Genomic DNA, 16,320 nt, shown 5'->3' on the forward strand with positions numbered 1-16,320 from the left:
AGTTCCTCATTTCTATGCTGCTGTGCTGTTCATCATCAAAACTGGAGTCAAAGAACCCATTCAGCCTCTGGCACGTGGTGGCATATGGTGGGTGCCAGTTAATGCTTGCTGGGTGCACGGCACTGTTTGACAGGGTTTTGTGTACTGCCTGTTCTGCTCTGTGGTTTGCTCCAACACAAAAACAAACACATCCAGGACTGTCGTAAAGCACCTTACAAACCGTCATTGCTGCCTGAGCAAGACCCGGATGTTTGTCTGCACCAGGGCAGGGAGAGGAAGAGAAGATCTCAGAACATGCAGGGGGTGGGAGAAGCTGATGGATCGGGACAACTACCTTTCTGGAAGGAGAAACAGAGTCGACAGTCGACGGAGAGGCAGTAGAAACAGGATCAGAAGACGAAAGGCAGGAGGGAGAAGCCGGAGGGTGCACGGGAGACAGGTCTTTAGAAAGTAGTTTGTTCTGCACAGAAGAGAAACAGAGGAAGCTGTGATGGTCCCTGGGGGGTGCATGGCAATGCTCGCCTCCACGGTCAAGGTGAGGGGGAAGAAAGCCAGGCCTGGGTCTCAGGACAAAAGAGAAGCCTCCGCCTTTGGAGGCCAGCACGACCACCTGGCTCCTGGGTACACCGCATTCTCCTACGAGTCGGCCCATGTCACACCGCTCCGTCTGCCGCAGACACCAGCGCTAACTCCTGACGCCCTCGCTCTGGAGCTTGGGGTCACGTAGCAGCTGCAGACTTAGGAAAGGAGCACCCTGGGCTGCTGTGCATGACGGTCCCTGGGACCCAGAAGTGAACTAGATGCAAAGCATCCCTCCCCTGTTGGTGACTCCACCAAGTACTAGAGGACACGGGTCTGGAGGAGATGGAGTGAAAGCAGCAGAAGGGCTATGTTCTAGAGACCAGGCTGCCGGCAAGCAGGGAGCACCTTGCACACAGGCGCTGTGTGGAAGTCGCTTTCAGCTCTTCCCTCTCCTTGCCAGCCCTCGCTCTTCTTTTCATCAAGTTTTGAAAGAAGCACCTGGCCCGGAGGGGGCTGGGCTTCCCATTCGCAGGCAAAGCCATTCATTTTGGCTGATGCTGCCATTTGGGAAAGCTGAGCACAGGTCACAGGCTGTGGTTGGCCCCATCATTCAGGATTTCCCCACTCGGGGCCACTGGGAGAGGTCTCCTTTGTGCTTCAAAATGTCATGAGCAACTGGTCTGCTTTCACTTTAAAGGCACTATGATGTGATTCTTGCCCAGGCCAGCTTTCCTTCTCTGTGTTGACTCTTAGGGTGCTCAGAGCCTACTTGGACCCCTCTCGGATCTAAAGGCCTACGGTTCTGCTTGCCTACTCTACTGCCTCGCTTTTCCCTTTGTCATGGATTCATCTACACATTTTTGCATTTTTCCCATTTGGGTCTTCTTTAGATGCCTCATCCAAAATTCTTGCAAAGCCAATAGCTCCTCACGCCATAAAAGGAGGAGGGGGAAGATAGGAAGCTTCAGAGGCTCATGGTCGATCACTTGGCTGGACGTCCCACATCTGAATTCCTGGTGGGGAGGGGCTCTGAAAGCCCCTTGTTTACCTGTGGGAAATCCCCGTGTCCAAACATGGAGGCGAGGTGAGCCGCCTTCTCCTTAATGTTCTTTTTGTGAAATTCCCTGTTGGCCAAGTTCTGAGCCCTCTTCTGCAGGCCAGGTGAGAGAGAGGAAAGAAAAAGAGACAGTGACAGCGACCGTGAGGGTGACCTCCAGGAAAGAGGCCAGGGGGGTGGGGTGGGCAAGCTGGCCTCAGTGCACAGGCGGGACAGGGGGTTGGGGGTGGGGAGTGAAGAGGAAGAGAAGGAACCCACTGTGGGCAGAGGGAGGAGAGGAGGGAAGGAAGGCACTGCCACATGCAGGCACAGAGCAAGGCTTTCACCTGGAGAATCCTGTCTTCCACCTGCTGTAGCCGTCGCAGCACCCCGGAAAGGGCCAGCGCCCCCTGACAGCCAGGGGGCAAGGGGGCAGCGCTCTCTGGCCCCCCCAGCTGCAGGTCAGACTTGGCTCTGGCTCTCCAGGGCCTGCTGGGGTACTCGCCACTGGCGGACACCTGCTTTAGCTCTCGGAGCACGTGCCCTGTCACCACTGAGGGGAACTGGGGGAGAAGGAAAATCAAGCTTCCTTCCTGACCGTGGCCCATTCACACCCCCCCCCCCCCCACACACACACACCGTAAGCAAGCCCCATGCTGACCAGGGACAGAGGGCACACCAGGTGCCGCTGTGAGTCAGAGTCCCAGCTAACCTCGGGGACTGACTCTCCACACCTGACATCGTCACACAGTCTCGGGCCTCACCCGTACCCACCGGATCAAATCCCATACAAGCCTGGTCTCAGTCCTAGCAGCACCCTGAATTCACACCGGGCACTCAGAAAAAGTAACCCAAGTTTGACCCCAACCCCCAGAGTCTCGTTTAACTGGTCTGGGATGGGTATCTGATACTTTTTTTTTTTTTTTAATGTTTTATTTATTTCTAGGAGAGAGAGAGAGACAGTGTGAGCAGGGGAGGGTCAGAGAGAGAGGGAGTCACAGACTGAAACAGGCTCCAGGCTCTGAGCCGGCAGTCAGCACAGAGCCCGACGCGGGGCTCGAACCCACGAACCGCGAGATCATGACCTGAGCGAAAGTCAAGACGCTTATCCGACTAAGCCACCCAGGCGCCCCAAGGGTATCTGATACTTTTTAAAAAGCTCTCTAGAGGTGCCTGGGTGGCTCAGTGGGTGAAGCGTCTGACTTCAGTTCATGTGATGATCTCATGGTCCATGAGTTCAAGCCCTGCACTGGGCTCTGTGCTGACAACTTAGAGCCTGCAGCCTGCTTTGGATTCTGTGTCTCCCTCTCTCTCTGCCTCACCTCTGCTCTGGCTCTGTCTCTCAAAAATAAACAAACATTAAAAAAATTTTTTTAAAACCTCTCTAGGTGATTCTGATGCTCACAGACATAAAATCACTGCAATGTATCCCCACGGACCTCACTCAACCTCCACCACCCAGAGCGACACAAAACTCCTGAGGCAGACGAGCCACTTCTGAGTACTGTGATCACAAAAGTGTCTCTGTTCAAATCCCACACCCAGAGGTGCTAGCTGGAAAAAGCCTCAGTCCACGGCTGCCAGCCGCCTCCCCGGTCCGGCCGGTCCTTGTCTGCTTGGGGACCAGGGGGGGACTTTGCCACACCCCAGCCTTACCCTGCCAGTGGTGTGCAGCCAACCGGTCACCTGAGCCCATGCCAACCCCACTGCCACTTATCCTTGCATTTTGAAATCTGCCTATTCAAGTGGTCTGCAAACAAAACTACGTGTCCCATTGTAATCCCCCCATTGTACGGCCGGTTCTCATCCAAGCACATGCAGCGTCAAGAGCGCAGTGGCTGGGAAGACCTGACTGCTGACTGGTACGTGTTCCCAGATGCTACATACTTGGTTATTCTTACCTATAAGGGCAGTTACCCCAAGTTCTGTCTGCCTTCCCAGAGATTCTACAATCAGCCCTATGGGGGGTGCACAGACAGCCACCGACCCCGCCCCTCTGGATGAAAGTCCCCTCTGACTTCACCAAGACAGCGTCCACTGGAAGGAGCCCTACCTGCCTTTTCAGAGGAGGTGATGGGCCGGGTGTGGGCTCCTCTGGCCGGGGGCAGCGAGAGCTAACGGGTGGGTCAGAGGAAGGGCACAGGACAGGCTTACCTGTCCCTGAGATGCAGCATTCCTGGGAAGGGGAAGGGAGTCCGAAAAGGCAGCCACAGGAAACATGAAGGAAAAGGTGAGTCAGACCGAGAACTCGAAGGAGGAGAAGAGAGGCGGGCAGAGACAGCACCCCTGCAAGCTGGGGCCCCGCTGGGAAACCTGAAGCCTGGCTCTCCGTCCATGTGAACAGTGAGTCCTGGAGTCCCCTTCTCCTGTGTAAATCCCAAGGAGGCCTTGCTCTTGGCTTAGACCCAGGGCACTGGGCCCATGCTGCCAGTCCATGCCAACCCAGGGTGGCCAGTCCTGGAGTCCTCCTGGAGACGGCAGCCTCCCTGCACACTAGATGCTGCGTTCCTTCTGACGGAAGAGAACCCTCACTGACACTTGGGGACATTTGGGGACTCCTAGGGCAAAGCCTCCAGAAGGGGCAATTGAGAAAAAAAATTAAGAGAATTACAAGTCTCGAGAAAATAGCCCCCTTATAGCAAACTTGGCTTCCTGGGGAAGGTCAGTTTGTCCCAGGAGGGGGGAGGAGGCATGGTCCACCCTGGAGACCAGACAGACATTCACGATTGCCTGTAACCTCTCTAACTTGGTGTTTTCTTAAAAAAAAAAACCCAAACCCCTCATCCCAAGCTCTGGTAACTTGACGGCGGCATCCCAGAGGAATTAAGGAGAGCAAAAAGAACCATTAGCAGCACAGATGCCGGAGTCAGAGTGAGAGCAGTGTGCATGGTGTACAGCCTGGCCCACCGCACTCTGCCTCCTCCGGCCTCACAGCCACCCTGCTCAGACACAACCACCCTGCTAGCCTGACCTCAGTGAACACAGAGGAAGGGATGCCACAGCACACTTGGGGGGGCTGCCCCCCTGGGGCGTAGACCTGTGCCTCAGTTTCCCTTGGTTTGCACGTCTTCTCACTTTGGACTTGGGCTCCCAGGCAGCTGGCGTCTCTAAGGCTCCCCCATACCCCATCTCAAAGATGGCTTGCAGATTAAGTCGTGGTTATAAGGCGAAACCAAATTCTGGATCTCTCCTCCTGCGCAGAACAGGCAAACTACAGTTCTCGGGCCAAATTTGGCCTGCTGCCTGTTTTTGTAAATTCATTTTGTTGGCACACAGCCACACCCATTCATCCCTGGCTGCTGTCATGCTACAGGGGCAGAGAGGAGTGGTCGCAAGAGAGACAGGATGGTTCCGGAAGCCTAAAATATTCGCTAGAGCCTAAACCTGCTATCTGGTTCTCCCCAGAAAAGTGTGCTGACTTCTGATCTAGAAGGAGCGCCAGTCCCACCTGAGCCTGGCCTGGCTGGCCTACGTGGAAATCCACCGCTAGCCTGAATTGGCTTCTGCTTCTGGTTTCTGCTGGCTTCTCAGTGGGTTCTGGTCACCAGGAAGGCAGATCCAGCAAGCATCTGACAGGACTCACCTGCTTCACAAGCGAGGGGTTCCTAGAGTTCTCCTCAAACTTGGCCAGCAGCTGACTTGCCATGGACTTGACTTTGTTCTGATTTCCACCTTCTTTATTGCTGCCACACTCTTGACTGGAGCGCAGGCTCTGGCTGGAAAAGGTTGAAGGCTGCAAAGGGCAAATTGAGGACATTGGTCATTGGATCCTGGCACCCAGATATCGGGAAGGGGCCTGGGGACTCAAGACGGGGGACTAGTTTCCTGAAGAAGGACGCACAGGCCAAGGAAGGGAAGCAGAAGCAGCGGGTGAAGCCCATTGAGACGATGCTCATATCTTCCCAAAGGACAGGCATACCCACTTGGGGGCCAGATAGGATTTGAAAATGGCCTCTAGCGGGGCGCCTGGGTGGCTTAGTCGGTTGAGCGTCCGACTTTCGCTTAGGTCATGATCTCGCGGTTCGTGGGTTCGAGCCCCGCGTCAGGCTCTGTGCTGACTGCCAGCTCAGAGCCTGGAGCCTATTTCAGAGTCTGTATCTCCCTCTCTCTCTGACCCTCCCCTGCTCACGCTGTCTCTCTCTCTCTCTCCTAGAAATAAATAAAAATTAAAAAAAAAAAAAAAGAAAGAAAATGGCCTCTAGCTTCCCAGCCCAGTGACCTTGGCAATTTACTTAACTTCTTTGAAGTCTCCTCATCCGTAAAATGGGAGCATAACCCACTTCATCTGGTTGTTGCCAAAGTCAAATATAGTACTGAAGTGAGAAGCAGAACAGTTTTCCAAATACCCCATGTGGTATCAGAGGTAAAGGGTTGGGGTGGGGGAGGTGAAGGAGGCAAGAGGTGGTGTCAGTCAGGCAAGACATAGGCTTTGGGTTCCTTTCTCCTCTCTCCTCTGCACCCCAATCCCGACTTCAACCTGTCCCTCCCTGTTGTTACTATCTTAAAAAAAAAACCACCCTTGGGGCACCTGGGTGGCTTAGTCAGTTAAGCGTCTGACTTTTGCTTAGGTCATGATCTCGCGGTTTGTGGGTTCGAGCCCCGCGTCGGGCTCTGTGCTGACTGCCAGCTCAGAGCCTGGAGCCTGTTTCAGAGTCTGTATCTCCGCCTCTCTCTGACCCTCCCCTGTTCACGCTGTCTCTCTCTATCCTAGAAATAAATTAAAATATTAAAAAAAAACCACCCTTTAATCTGGAAATAATGTTATTTTATAAGATTACTTATTGACTTTGAGAGAGAGTGAACACAATACTCTGGTTTCTCTTCAGATCGTATAAATCTTTCGCCTTTTACTAAAGATTTCCGTGGAGAGAGAGCGAACAGGGGAGGGGTGGAGAGGGAGAGAGAGAGAATCTCAAGCATGCTCTGCACTGACAGCATGGGGCCCAATGTGGGGCTCAATCCCACAAACCCTGAGATTATGACCTGAGAGCCAAAACTAAGGGTCAGATGCTTAACCATCTGAGCCACCTAGACAGCCCTGGATATAATTTTAGATTTACGGAAAAGTTACAAAGATAGCACAGATAGTTCCTATATATCCTCACCCAAATGTTTCTAAAGTTAGCATCTGGAATAATCATGCTACTATTATCAAAACTAAGAAATTAACCCCGGCACAATTCTATTAGGTAAGCTAGAGACTTGATTCAGACTACCCCAATTTTCCACTAACATCTGTGAGGTTCTAGGCTACCAGTTAAGGGCCCGCATGGCATTTGGTCATCCTATCTCCTCAATCACCCTCATCTATAAGAGTTTCTCCATCTTTCCTTGTCTGTCATGACCTTAACAATTTTTTTAATTAAAAGTTTTTTTAGTTTGGTTTTTTTTGAGACAGAGAGAGAGAGAGCATGAGCGGGGGAGGTGCAGAGAGAGAGGGAGACACAGAATCTGAAACAGGCTTCAGGCTCTGAGCTGTCAGCACAGAGCCTAATGTGGGGCTTGAACTCACAAACCGTGAGATCATGACCTGAGCCGAAGTCGGATGCTTAACAGACTGAGCCACCCAGGTGCCCCTAACCTTGACTATTTTGAAGGAGACAGATCAGCTATTTTGTACAGAGTCCCTCAAGCTGGGTTGGTCTGATGTTTTCTCATGACCAGAGAGGGGTTATGGGTTTTGGAGAAGATGCCACAAAGTTCAGAAGTGTTCTTAGTGCTTTACATCAGGGTACGTGATATCAGTGTGACCACTACTTGGTTATGCTGTTCTATCACAAGGAGTTAATTCCAAGTAAGTCTTCTTGGCTCATCTGCAAAACACTAAAACTTGGACAATTACTGGTGTTCATTGAAAGTCTTCTCTCCTTATCGTAGATCTGCTCCCATAGCCCTCGGAAGTAAATGCCATCCTATCTGGTGGGCAGTCGGCTTTCCCAAGGGGACAATGAACCTCCTTCAAAGGAGCAGATGTTCTGAAGACAACTAAGATATGTTTATTTAGCAGAAAGTCATGGGAAGAGGCAAGCTATGGTCAAGTGATTTTTTTTCTTTCTGAAGAGTCCCTAAGAGCCCCAGGGGAAACCTTGTATGCACACAGCCACTCTGAAGTGTTGGACAGACACAGTCCCTCCCCACTTCAAAGCACGGAATGTAACTGTGCATATCAATACGGGCCTGAGTGGAAGAGAGAAGGGTGGCACCACTGGAGCGGCTGCTGCTGGCACAAGGCCAAAGTGGGCCAAGACACTGGGTCACGGGCTAGCGCTTCTCCGATGTTAATGCACACATGAATCACCGAGGCTCTCTTTCGGCTGCAGAAGCAGATTCAGGGCATGTCGGGGACAGCACACTGCTTTCCTAACCAGCTGCTAGGGGATGCTGCTGCTGCTGCTGCTGCTGCTGCTTCCTGGCCTACATTCTGAGTAGTTGAGTATTCGGAAAGAATGATTCCTTAGTTAAATCTGACTTTAGCAAAAACGGCTAGCTCGGACCACAGTCCAGAAACATCTCAGAAGGAGCAGGTGAAACCAGATTTCTTCCCACACTCCGACTCCTGTGCTACCATCAACGGAAAAAGCACAAACACCCCTTCAAGATGAGCCACGGACGACAGGCAGGGGAAGACTTCCACGTGAGACATGCATCCCAGCAAAGCCTCTAGGGAGGAGGCAGGGGCAAGTCACAGGCACTCTACGTGAGAGCCGAGACCCCATAACGGGGAAAGTGGGAGGTCTCTCCCACCCTGTTCATCAGCCTCTGCTTCCTCCGCTCAAGCACCTTCTTTTTCACCAGCTTCTTGCTCGCACTGGGTGGAGAAGCAACCTCTCTTGAAGGGATCAAACAAGTTTGAACCAGGGTGATTTGAACTCACTGGATAAAATATATTTGTGCACATTTTAAGACATGAACTGAACTCCAGGCTTCCTTTAACAGAGCTCGTCTTTGCCCCTTCCAGAACAGGGAGTGAATGACAGGCAGTTCCCAGGTTGAGCCTTGTAGCTCTATTTGTCATAAAGGTCACTGTTTTGAGAGCCAGAGTCTGGACCCCTGTCAAGACTTCCACAGGAAGCAAGTCACAGACATAAACACCAATGCCATAAAAATATATAGCAATAATGCATCGTCATCCATATAAGGTGAAGTCTATTCTAAGTCCTGTGACTTAGGTATAATGTATTATACAAACTGTCCCCATGCCTTTAGGGCCCAATGATGACATCGGCCAGGAGGCTAGCTAACGCCGGCATCCTACAGTTGACTGACAATATCTATGCTTGTTTTTGTGGGGTTAAAACAGCTTTTTCAGATGGTGTGAGTACCTCAGGTCTCTTTAAAGAGCTTCCTGGGGAAGTGGAAACTGATACTCTCTTTTGGGCCAGATGGATTTTTCAGCAGGAGAGAGATCAGCGCTTGCCAGGTTTTGACAAAGTAGCCTGTAATTTTCCACTTTCACCAGAAGGTGGCACTTGTGGGCACTGGGACATTTGCCTCAAGGACTAGAAGTGCAGAAAACAAAAGGTAGAAACAATGACCAGGAGGGAAGAGAGGGGCTGGGTTGCTGGGGCCCTGTTCCCTCTTCCTGTTTAATAGTGATGATATACTGATTAACACAAGTGCCAGGTATCCTGCTAGGCACATTATATACACCCTCTTCTTTAATCTTTAAAAATCCTGTGAAAGCTCCACAGAGTTCAAATGTATCACCTGCATTTCATAGACTTGAACACACCTGGAAAGGCTCTGTTTCTCCAGGTGACACACCTACTAAGTCATGGAGGGAGGACCACAGCCCGATGGTTTTCCCATCAAGCCAAGCTTGGAAGTGAGTGGTTCACGAGAGAGGAAAGGAAGGACAGACCAGCACAGTGGCCACCGGCTGTCAGGTACCCAGCCTTTGCTTAAACTGACACTAGGCACACAAACCTCATCCGGGTTGTTGAAGCCTTTCCGCCTCCGCTTGTTCATGTCGCTGTCTTCTGTGTGGACGTCCACCTGCAGTGGCCAAGAAATCATGGTGAGCTCAGGGCCATCAAGGTCTACGGTTCCACTAGCAGCCCCCAGGCCACGGGGCAGGCCCTGAGCCAGCACACAGCTGCCAGCCCAGGAGACAGACATAAATCACCCTGTGCTGTGACACACATTATCACAGAGTTCCACTCGGGCGCTCCGGAGGGAGCCTTACTGAACCGAGGGAGGGTTCTGTCCATGCGGGTGGGAATCACATCACAAAAGATCATTCTGAAACATCCCAAAGCACAAAGAATCCCTGTGACATGGGCAAGGCAGGGACTGTCTGTGGTCAATGCCACCCTGGGCTCAGAGCAGTCACAGCCAGTCTGCTAATGCCGGTTCACATGCTCCCCCAAGGAGGCCACCTCCTCCAAGCAGGTGGCACTGCCTCTCTCACAGGTGGGAATTCCCAGAGTTCAGATCAGCTATCCAGGGATTTGATGACAAATTAATCTGCCATTCAGTCACCACTGCCAACACCAGTAAACGGTATTCTAACAACTTCAAAGGAGTGAAAACTATGGTGACCACACAACTCTATTTTCCCAGGACAGTTTTGATGTATTGTTTCCCCCAGCAGAATTATGTAGTGTTTCCTTTCAGTCTCAAAAGTAGCCTGGTTAGACAATAAATCACCTGGCTGCCTACCTTGTGCCTCCTTTCTGCTGCCCGAATCTGAACGTTTAAATCTGGAGAACCCCACTCTACAGGCTGCTCTCCCTACCCATGCCCAGCATTTTGGCCACACAGCTTTGCTGCAGATGTCCTTGCTTCAAACACTTTTGCCACAAGCAGTTTTAGCATGCAACTAACTAATTGGATATAAAGTAATGTTGCTGTAACAGATTTAAAAAAAAAATAACCTGTGGGGACAGTTTGTTTCCATCAACTGATAGATGGCTTGGTTTCATTTCTCCACAGGCACAGTTTATAGTCTACAAATCTTAGCCCCGGCGATCGTCTCTGTGGTGGGGCAGAGTTTTGAGCCCCCATTTCCCATAGAACTTAGGGATGTCTATCAAAGGACATGTGACAATATGCCAAGAGTAAATGATGGGGTGGAAGGTGCTCACAAAACAACATAGAGCTCAGAGCCAAATAGGTTTCCTAGTATTTGGAAATGGATTCCTCTCTCACTAAAGGAAGAAAGCTGGGGTTTTTTGGGTTTTGCTTGCTTGGGTTTTTTTTGTTTTTGTTTTTTTAAGGAAGAAAGTTCAGCGAATAAAGAAAACATACAACGTCCAACAAAGAGACCAATCACAAAGCAAAAAAGATGTGTAACAGGTTGAACCAAAGGCTTTGAAGACGGTGCTGATGAGGTCCAGCCCACAAAAAGAAACCAGTTACTTGCACAAGGTTGTAATGAATCTCCACTATACTAGCCACATGTTCTGAACGTATCCAACCAGTTTGTATTTCACAATAAAGTCTTTTTAATTTTGTTGCTTTTCAGGCTTCCTTATGTCCTTTTTAATGGATGCCCAACTTTTACTTTTTGTGCTTTTGTCTTTTATAGCAAAATCGCCTCTTGATGTTTATGGCGAGAAGACCCACAATCCTGCCACCAGTCTCCAGCTGGGACCTTCTCCAAATGGCCGGCCCCCCTGAGGGCCATGGATGCCCCCTTCCCCTTTAAGGCCCTCCCCCCCCCCCGCCCCCGCCTCGGACAGGCCTTCCGTAGCATGCCACCTTAAATCCAAGCCTTTGTTCCACTTGGGATGCAGTGGGGAGGGCTGTCGGCCACTCTATCCCCTTAAACTCTGAAGCACAGCCCCATCAGTCCCCTGCTACACCACCGGACATGTCTTCTACCTCCCACTTCTGCTGCACCAGGGACTCCGAGAGCCCTCCAAACACACACCACTGTACACCCGCTTGCTCCCAGCAGAAAGCACCTGCTTCCCCTGCTTTGTACTCCGGCCTCCCCTGCTCCCTTTCCACATTTACCAGCACCTTTAATATTTTTAAAGACAAGATCCACCACTGTTTGGTCATTGATATTTGCACAAAAATTTGACCCTTCCCTTGTTCAGGCAGCACAAAGGAACAGATCCAAGGGCCCTGCCTTCCCTTCAACATTTCCTTCAGCTTCTAATAAATCATTATGCTGTGAATGGAACAGATTCCAACCCAAACGCTTGGGCAAACACCAAGAGAAACAGATGACCTTATTTGCAACAATGTTGGGTCTTAGAGGCGCAGGCTGTCTGGGCCCCCAGCTCTAGCGCCTGTGAATGGTTTGCTGGCGGAGGCTGGAGCGTAAGAAAGTACAGGATGTGCGATCCAACAAGAACTCTCCATGCATAATCTAAGGGTTTTCTGTTGTGTTTTTTGTTTTGTTTTGTCTCCACCTAAAATGAAGACTTGGTTTTTCTCTCAAAGAGCAACACATCTTACTTTCATTCGACAGTTTAGGGCTTGACTGTTCTAACATCAGAGACTATATTATCCAAACCCAGTCATCGGTTTCTCCATTTAAAAAAAAAAAAATCACAGACATAGAGCAGCTAATCTGATTATTTATCTGATCAGTATAAGATAACCATGTTCTCATAAAGCTCAACTTCATTGATGTTCGCCCAAAGAAAAGAGCCTTTCTATTTAGCTAGCTAGTGTAGTCTAACCCTGGAGAGTTTAGATCTGGGGCACAAGAAGACAGACTGGCCATTGCAGGCAATGCCTGGATGAGTAGAGGGGCAGCCGTGATATTTAGAAAGATGGCCAGCGACACTGGCAAAAGAGCTCTTCTCTTCAGTAACAGAGCGATGACTACTTCCTAGCTGTGTGACCTTCGGAAAATCACCTAACTTCTCTAACTTCAGTTTCTTTGCCTCTTATTTCCTCACCTAGACATATTATCTACCTCATAAATTGTTGTAAGGATTAATGAAGTCCTGTACACAGAACACTTCTTATAAGGTTAGCTATAGAAGCGCTAGACAGTGTTACTAGATTCAAGCTAGTTAACAGAATTAGAAAATCTGAATTCTAGTTCCGACTGTGACATTCACCATCACGATGGGACTTCACAATTTAATCCTCCCACATCCAAGGTTGTCCTTCTCTAAAACTGGGATGAGAATACATGCCCCAACTTCCTCAAAAGGCAACACAAAGAGCCAATGAGATACATAGGGAACCGCTTTGCACACTGTAAGGGTGGCATCAATCATGGCCGCAAGGCAGAACCAACTGTTCACTTTGACTCATCTGCTCAGAAAACAGGCATCTTCATTTAATCGGGGCTCCTAAGGGACAGGAGCTACCGTTTGTGGAGCCTTTCCCTCATGGGAGGCAGGGCGAGGGCTCGCACCTGCAGTACACATTGGTTCATGCCGGCTTTGCAGCCGGGCAGTGCAATGTTGAAGTTATCGCCATCATTCTGCAGACAAGCCAAGGAACCTTCTGAGAGGTTCAAACATGTGCCAAATGCCCGGCAGGCTTTGTCTGCCTGGCTTCAAAGTTACTCCTGTTCTTGGGGCGCCTGGGTGGCTTAGTCGGGTAAGCATCCGACTTTCGCTTAGGTCATGATCTCGCGGTTCGTGGGTTCGAGCCCCGCGTCGGGCTCTGTGCTGACTGCCAGCTCAGAGCCTGGAGCCTGTTTCAGACTGTGACTCCCTCTCTCTCTGACCCTCTCCTGCTCACGCTGTCTCTCTCTCTCTCCTAGAAATAAATAAAACATTAAAAAAAAATTTTTTTTTAAAAAGTTACTCCTGTTCTGTAAGTCAGCTCAGAATCCCTGGCCGTGTTGCATGGAGATTAGGAGAGAGATCAGCTTGCAAACCACAGGTGCCAGAAGGCAGCTCGAAGGCCCGGAGCTTGCTCAGCCGGGCGGCATCCCGACCTGCTGCTCTTCACTCTCCTGGGCTTTCTTCACATACCTGAATTGAGAAGTACTAGCAAGCTGGTGGGGAGCCCCGCTGCTGGGCGGTGTGCTGCGAAAGCAGCTGGGGACGGGGAGGGGAATTCAGGCAGGACCCCTAGAAGGTCAGCATCTCCAGCAGGCTCCTTGCCTGTCGTATTCTCTGCTCCACTCCCAGTACTCACAGGAGGACCCAGCATAAAAGAGGCGCCCGGTAAATAGGGAAAAAGGAAGCACTTCCTTACCCAGTGCCCTTGGCTCTTTGGAAAGTTCTTCTGGAGGGATGGGGAGGAGAGAGCTGGGTGGGCACCCTCACTGCTGAGACCAGACACCTACAGGAGCCATGCTCTGGGAACTCCACTCTCCCAGGATCAGGGCTGACAGAGAATGTGAGTCACGATCAGCCAGCTGAGCAGGATAAATACCCTGGGGCTGCCAACCTGGCTTCCGGAATGGGCTTTTCATGAATCAGTGACACGTCTGTGTCGTACTGTCCTCCAAGGGGTGGGCTCAGGAGGGGGAGAGCAAAGATCAGGTGCCCTGAGTGTGTGCGTAATATCACGGGTGCAATGACTGGAGTGGCCATAAATCCAGGCGTTACCCACATGCAGTGGGTCTCAGAGTGCATACCCAGGACAGAGACCACGTTCAGATGTCAGTTGTGGTGCATGGCAACGAGCTCCGGAGTCCCCAGGAATTTTCCTATGCCACAGAACCAGAAGCAGACCTTCAGAAGCAGGCTGAGAGCTTTTACAGAGGAAAATATAATCCCCAAGGTCTTCTCCTTTCCCCAGGCATGGCCATCAGTCTCCGGAGCCGATCAGTCAACCTCAATAGTTTACCACTCACCCAGAGGGACGATCCTCTTGGCGGACTGCTGGGAAAGTTACATTACCTAAAAACCAACAAGGTCGTGGGAGGCGAAAAGTCTTTTATTTTGCCCGAAGTTGATCAGCTTGGTTGGATCTGGATGCTATCAGGGTTACGGATGAGACAACAATTGAACACTAGCAGTGAAAACAAGGAGAGGGAGGGAGATTTTAACACTGGCTCCGCAGAGAAACATGGATGCCTCTTCAGATTAAGGTGCCGCATTGTGAACAAATATGGGCTCCTCAATCCCTGCATCAAGATGCTCCTCTGGAAATTCTCAAGGGAATAGGAGGGCCAGGGAGGGATGGGGAAAGGGAGTGAATACAGATGCCTCTATGTGTACAGATCCTGGGTGTGTGCAGTGGTAAAGTCATGCAGGCATGGCCTAGCCTACATCGCTGGTACCCAGGGGTGCCTGAGCTGAGGCACTGAGGGCCATGTGTCTAACTGCACTGACATCTTCTGGGTGTGACTGTGATGAAGCCTGTGTGTGTGTGTGTGTGTGTGTGCGCGCGCGCGCGCACGCGCGTGTGCGTGCACACAGAGTCTCCTGTGCAGACATCCTCTATCCCCATCCTGGAGGAAGTTGGAGTGCCCTGAGTACCCTGCTTGTGAGAAATGTCAAGATCAAAGAGCATTGCAAATAGGTTCTCCAAACCAAAGAGTATCCAGATACAAGAAGACATGTGGTCGCATGGGGAGGAGGTGCTTTGTGTGTGGTCCAACCACTGCTCTGTCACTGAGTGGTGGACTATCTCTTAGTGATGACTAAGGCAGAACATGCTCCAGGGGCCTAGCTCCCCAGCCCACTCAGAGGAAGCATTCAATCAATTTGAGGAGAAAGAGAACAAATATGCCCACATCCAAGCACTTACTTCAATGACCTACTGTCTCCACCTATCCAAACAGCGTGGCAAATCCTAGACATAAATGGGGCAGGGGGAGGACGGGACCCCTCTCAGGGGTCACCCTTGGGGGTGACCAGACGAGGTTCAAACTTCGCCAGGGCTGGGCCCAGGCAGAGCCCACCCACTCCCCCTGCGTTTTCTAGCAGAGCCAGTGTGAAGGAGGGTGAGGACCTCGCAAGCCCTTGGAGGGCCTGGCTGGCCTTGCCGACCGTTCCCACCATGTGACCCAGAACTGGCCAGGCTGGTTCAGTTCCGTCACTCTGTAAACAGAGGTGTGGTGAGTGATAGGTTTCACATTCCTCTCCAGTTCCCCGTGCTGTTCCCAGCTGTGGGCCAAGTGGTGGGAGAAAGCAGGTGAATGGAGAAAGGGGTTAAATATTTGCCTCAGTTTCTAGAAAGACTGCATTAGCTTGCTTGGGATGGGGAAGCCCAACGTGGGGATCCTTAGTAGCTGGGCTGGGGTGAAACCAGGCTATGGTGGTCTCTGGAAGATGGCTTGCACTCAGCAGGACATGTGCTTAGCCACGCAGCCGGCGCACAGAGCCTGCGAGTGGGCGCGGTTCGGCCGCTCAGCGGCGGTGTGCAGATCTGCACACCTTCCCTCCCCAGCCCTGGCCCAGCCGGGCCATTCTGTCCCCTAGACAGGGTGGGGCGGAACCTTAACGTGCCTGCGCCTGGAGTGAGCGCCAAGGCTCCGACGTTCCAGGGAGCCTAGACCTCAGTGGAAAAACTGACCGCCTGCTCACACAGCTGAGGGAAAGAAAGGAGGCTACGTGGCCCCGGCCCCACCCGGGTGGAGGCCTGGCAGGACCGGGCATGACTGACCACAAGCAGGAGACTGTGGGCAACCTAGGGAGACTGAGACACACGCAGAGGCCTGCAGCCCTCTGGCAGTCCCGCCCCTCCGTGGAGGGAGGCGAGCTCTGTGTGAGTACTTGCCACCTAATATCTCTGGGCCTCTAATTTTTTGATCTGTAAAGTGAGCACGCTAAGCAAGATAACTTCTATTCTATCTAGCATGGGGATGTCGTCATTCAGATAAAATGGTAATTTCTCATTAGGCTCATAATTCCCAAACTGTGTAGCAAGGCACCCCGTGGCCCCAG

At 51.3% G+C, this 16,320-nt stretch overlaps 1 protein-coding gene and 1 pseudogene across 6 annotated transcripts in view; one reads left to right on the forward strand and one right to left on the reverse strand.

Moving 5' to 3' along the window:
- MICAL2 (microtubule associated monooxygenase, calponin and LIM domain containing 2) overlaps positions 1 to 16,320 on the reverse strand; it is a 141,612-nt gene that overhangs the window by 17,575 nt on the left and 107,717 nt on the right. For 4 of the 6 annotated variants that reach the window (XM_039240879.1, XM_039240880.1, XM_039240877.1 and 1 more), the window contains 6 exons: positions 9,485 to 9,553; positions 5,142 to 5,291; positions 3,612 to 3,734; positions 1,906 to 2,121; positions 1,571 to 1,672; positions 335 to 460 (listed from right to left, as the gene is read on the reverse strand). In XM_039240879.1, coding sequence (XP_039096810.1) covers positions 335 to 460; positions 1,571 to 1,672; positions 1,906 to 2,121; positions 3,612 to 3,734; positions 5,142 to 5,291; positions 9,485 to 9,553 — 786 coding nt within the window. The remainder of the gene's footprint in view (positions 1 to 334; positions 461 to 1,570; positions 1,673 to 1,905; positions 2,122 to 3,611; positions 3,735 to 5,141; positions 5,292 to 9,484; positions 9,554 to 16,320) is intronic. The other 2 variants (XM_039240882.1, XM_039240881.1) reach the window with 1 other exon arrangement.
- Positions 6,365 to 6,448, forward strand: LOC120237543 (annotated as a pseudogene).

This window comes from Hyaena hyaena, unplaced genomic scaffold, assembly GCF_003009895.1.
Source record: "Hyaena hyaena isolate Hyena2069 unplaced genomic scaffold, ASM300989v1 scaffold_183, whole genome shotgun sequence".
In the NCBI taxonomy this organism is placed as follows: domain Eukaryota; kingdom Metazoa; phylum Chordata; class Mammalia; order Carnivora; family Hyaenidae; genus Hyaena; species Hyaena hyaena.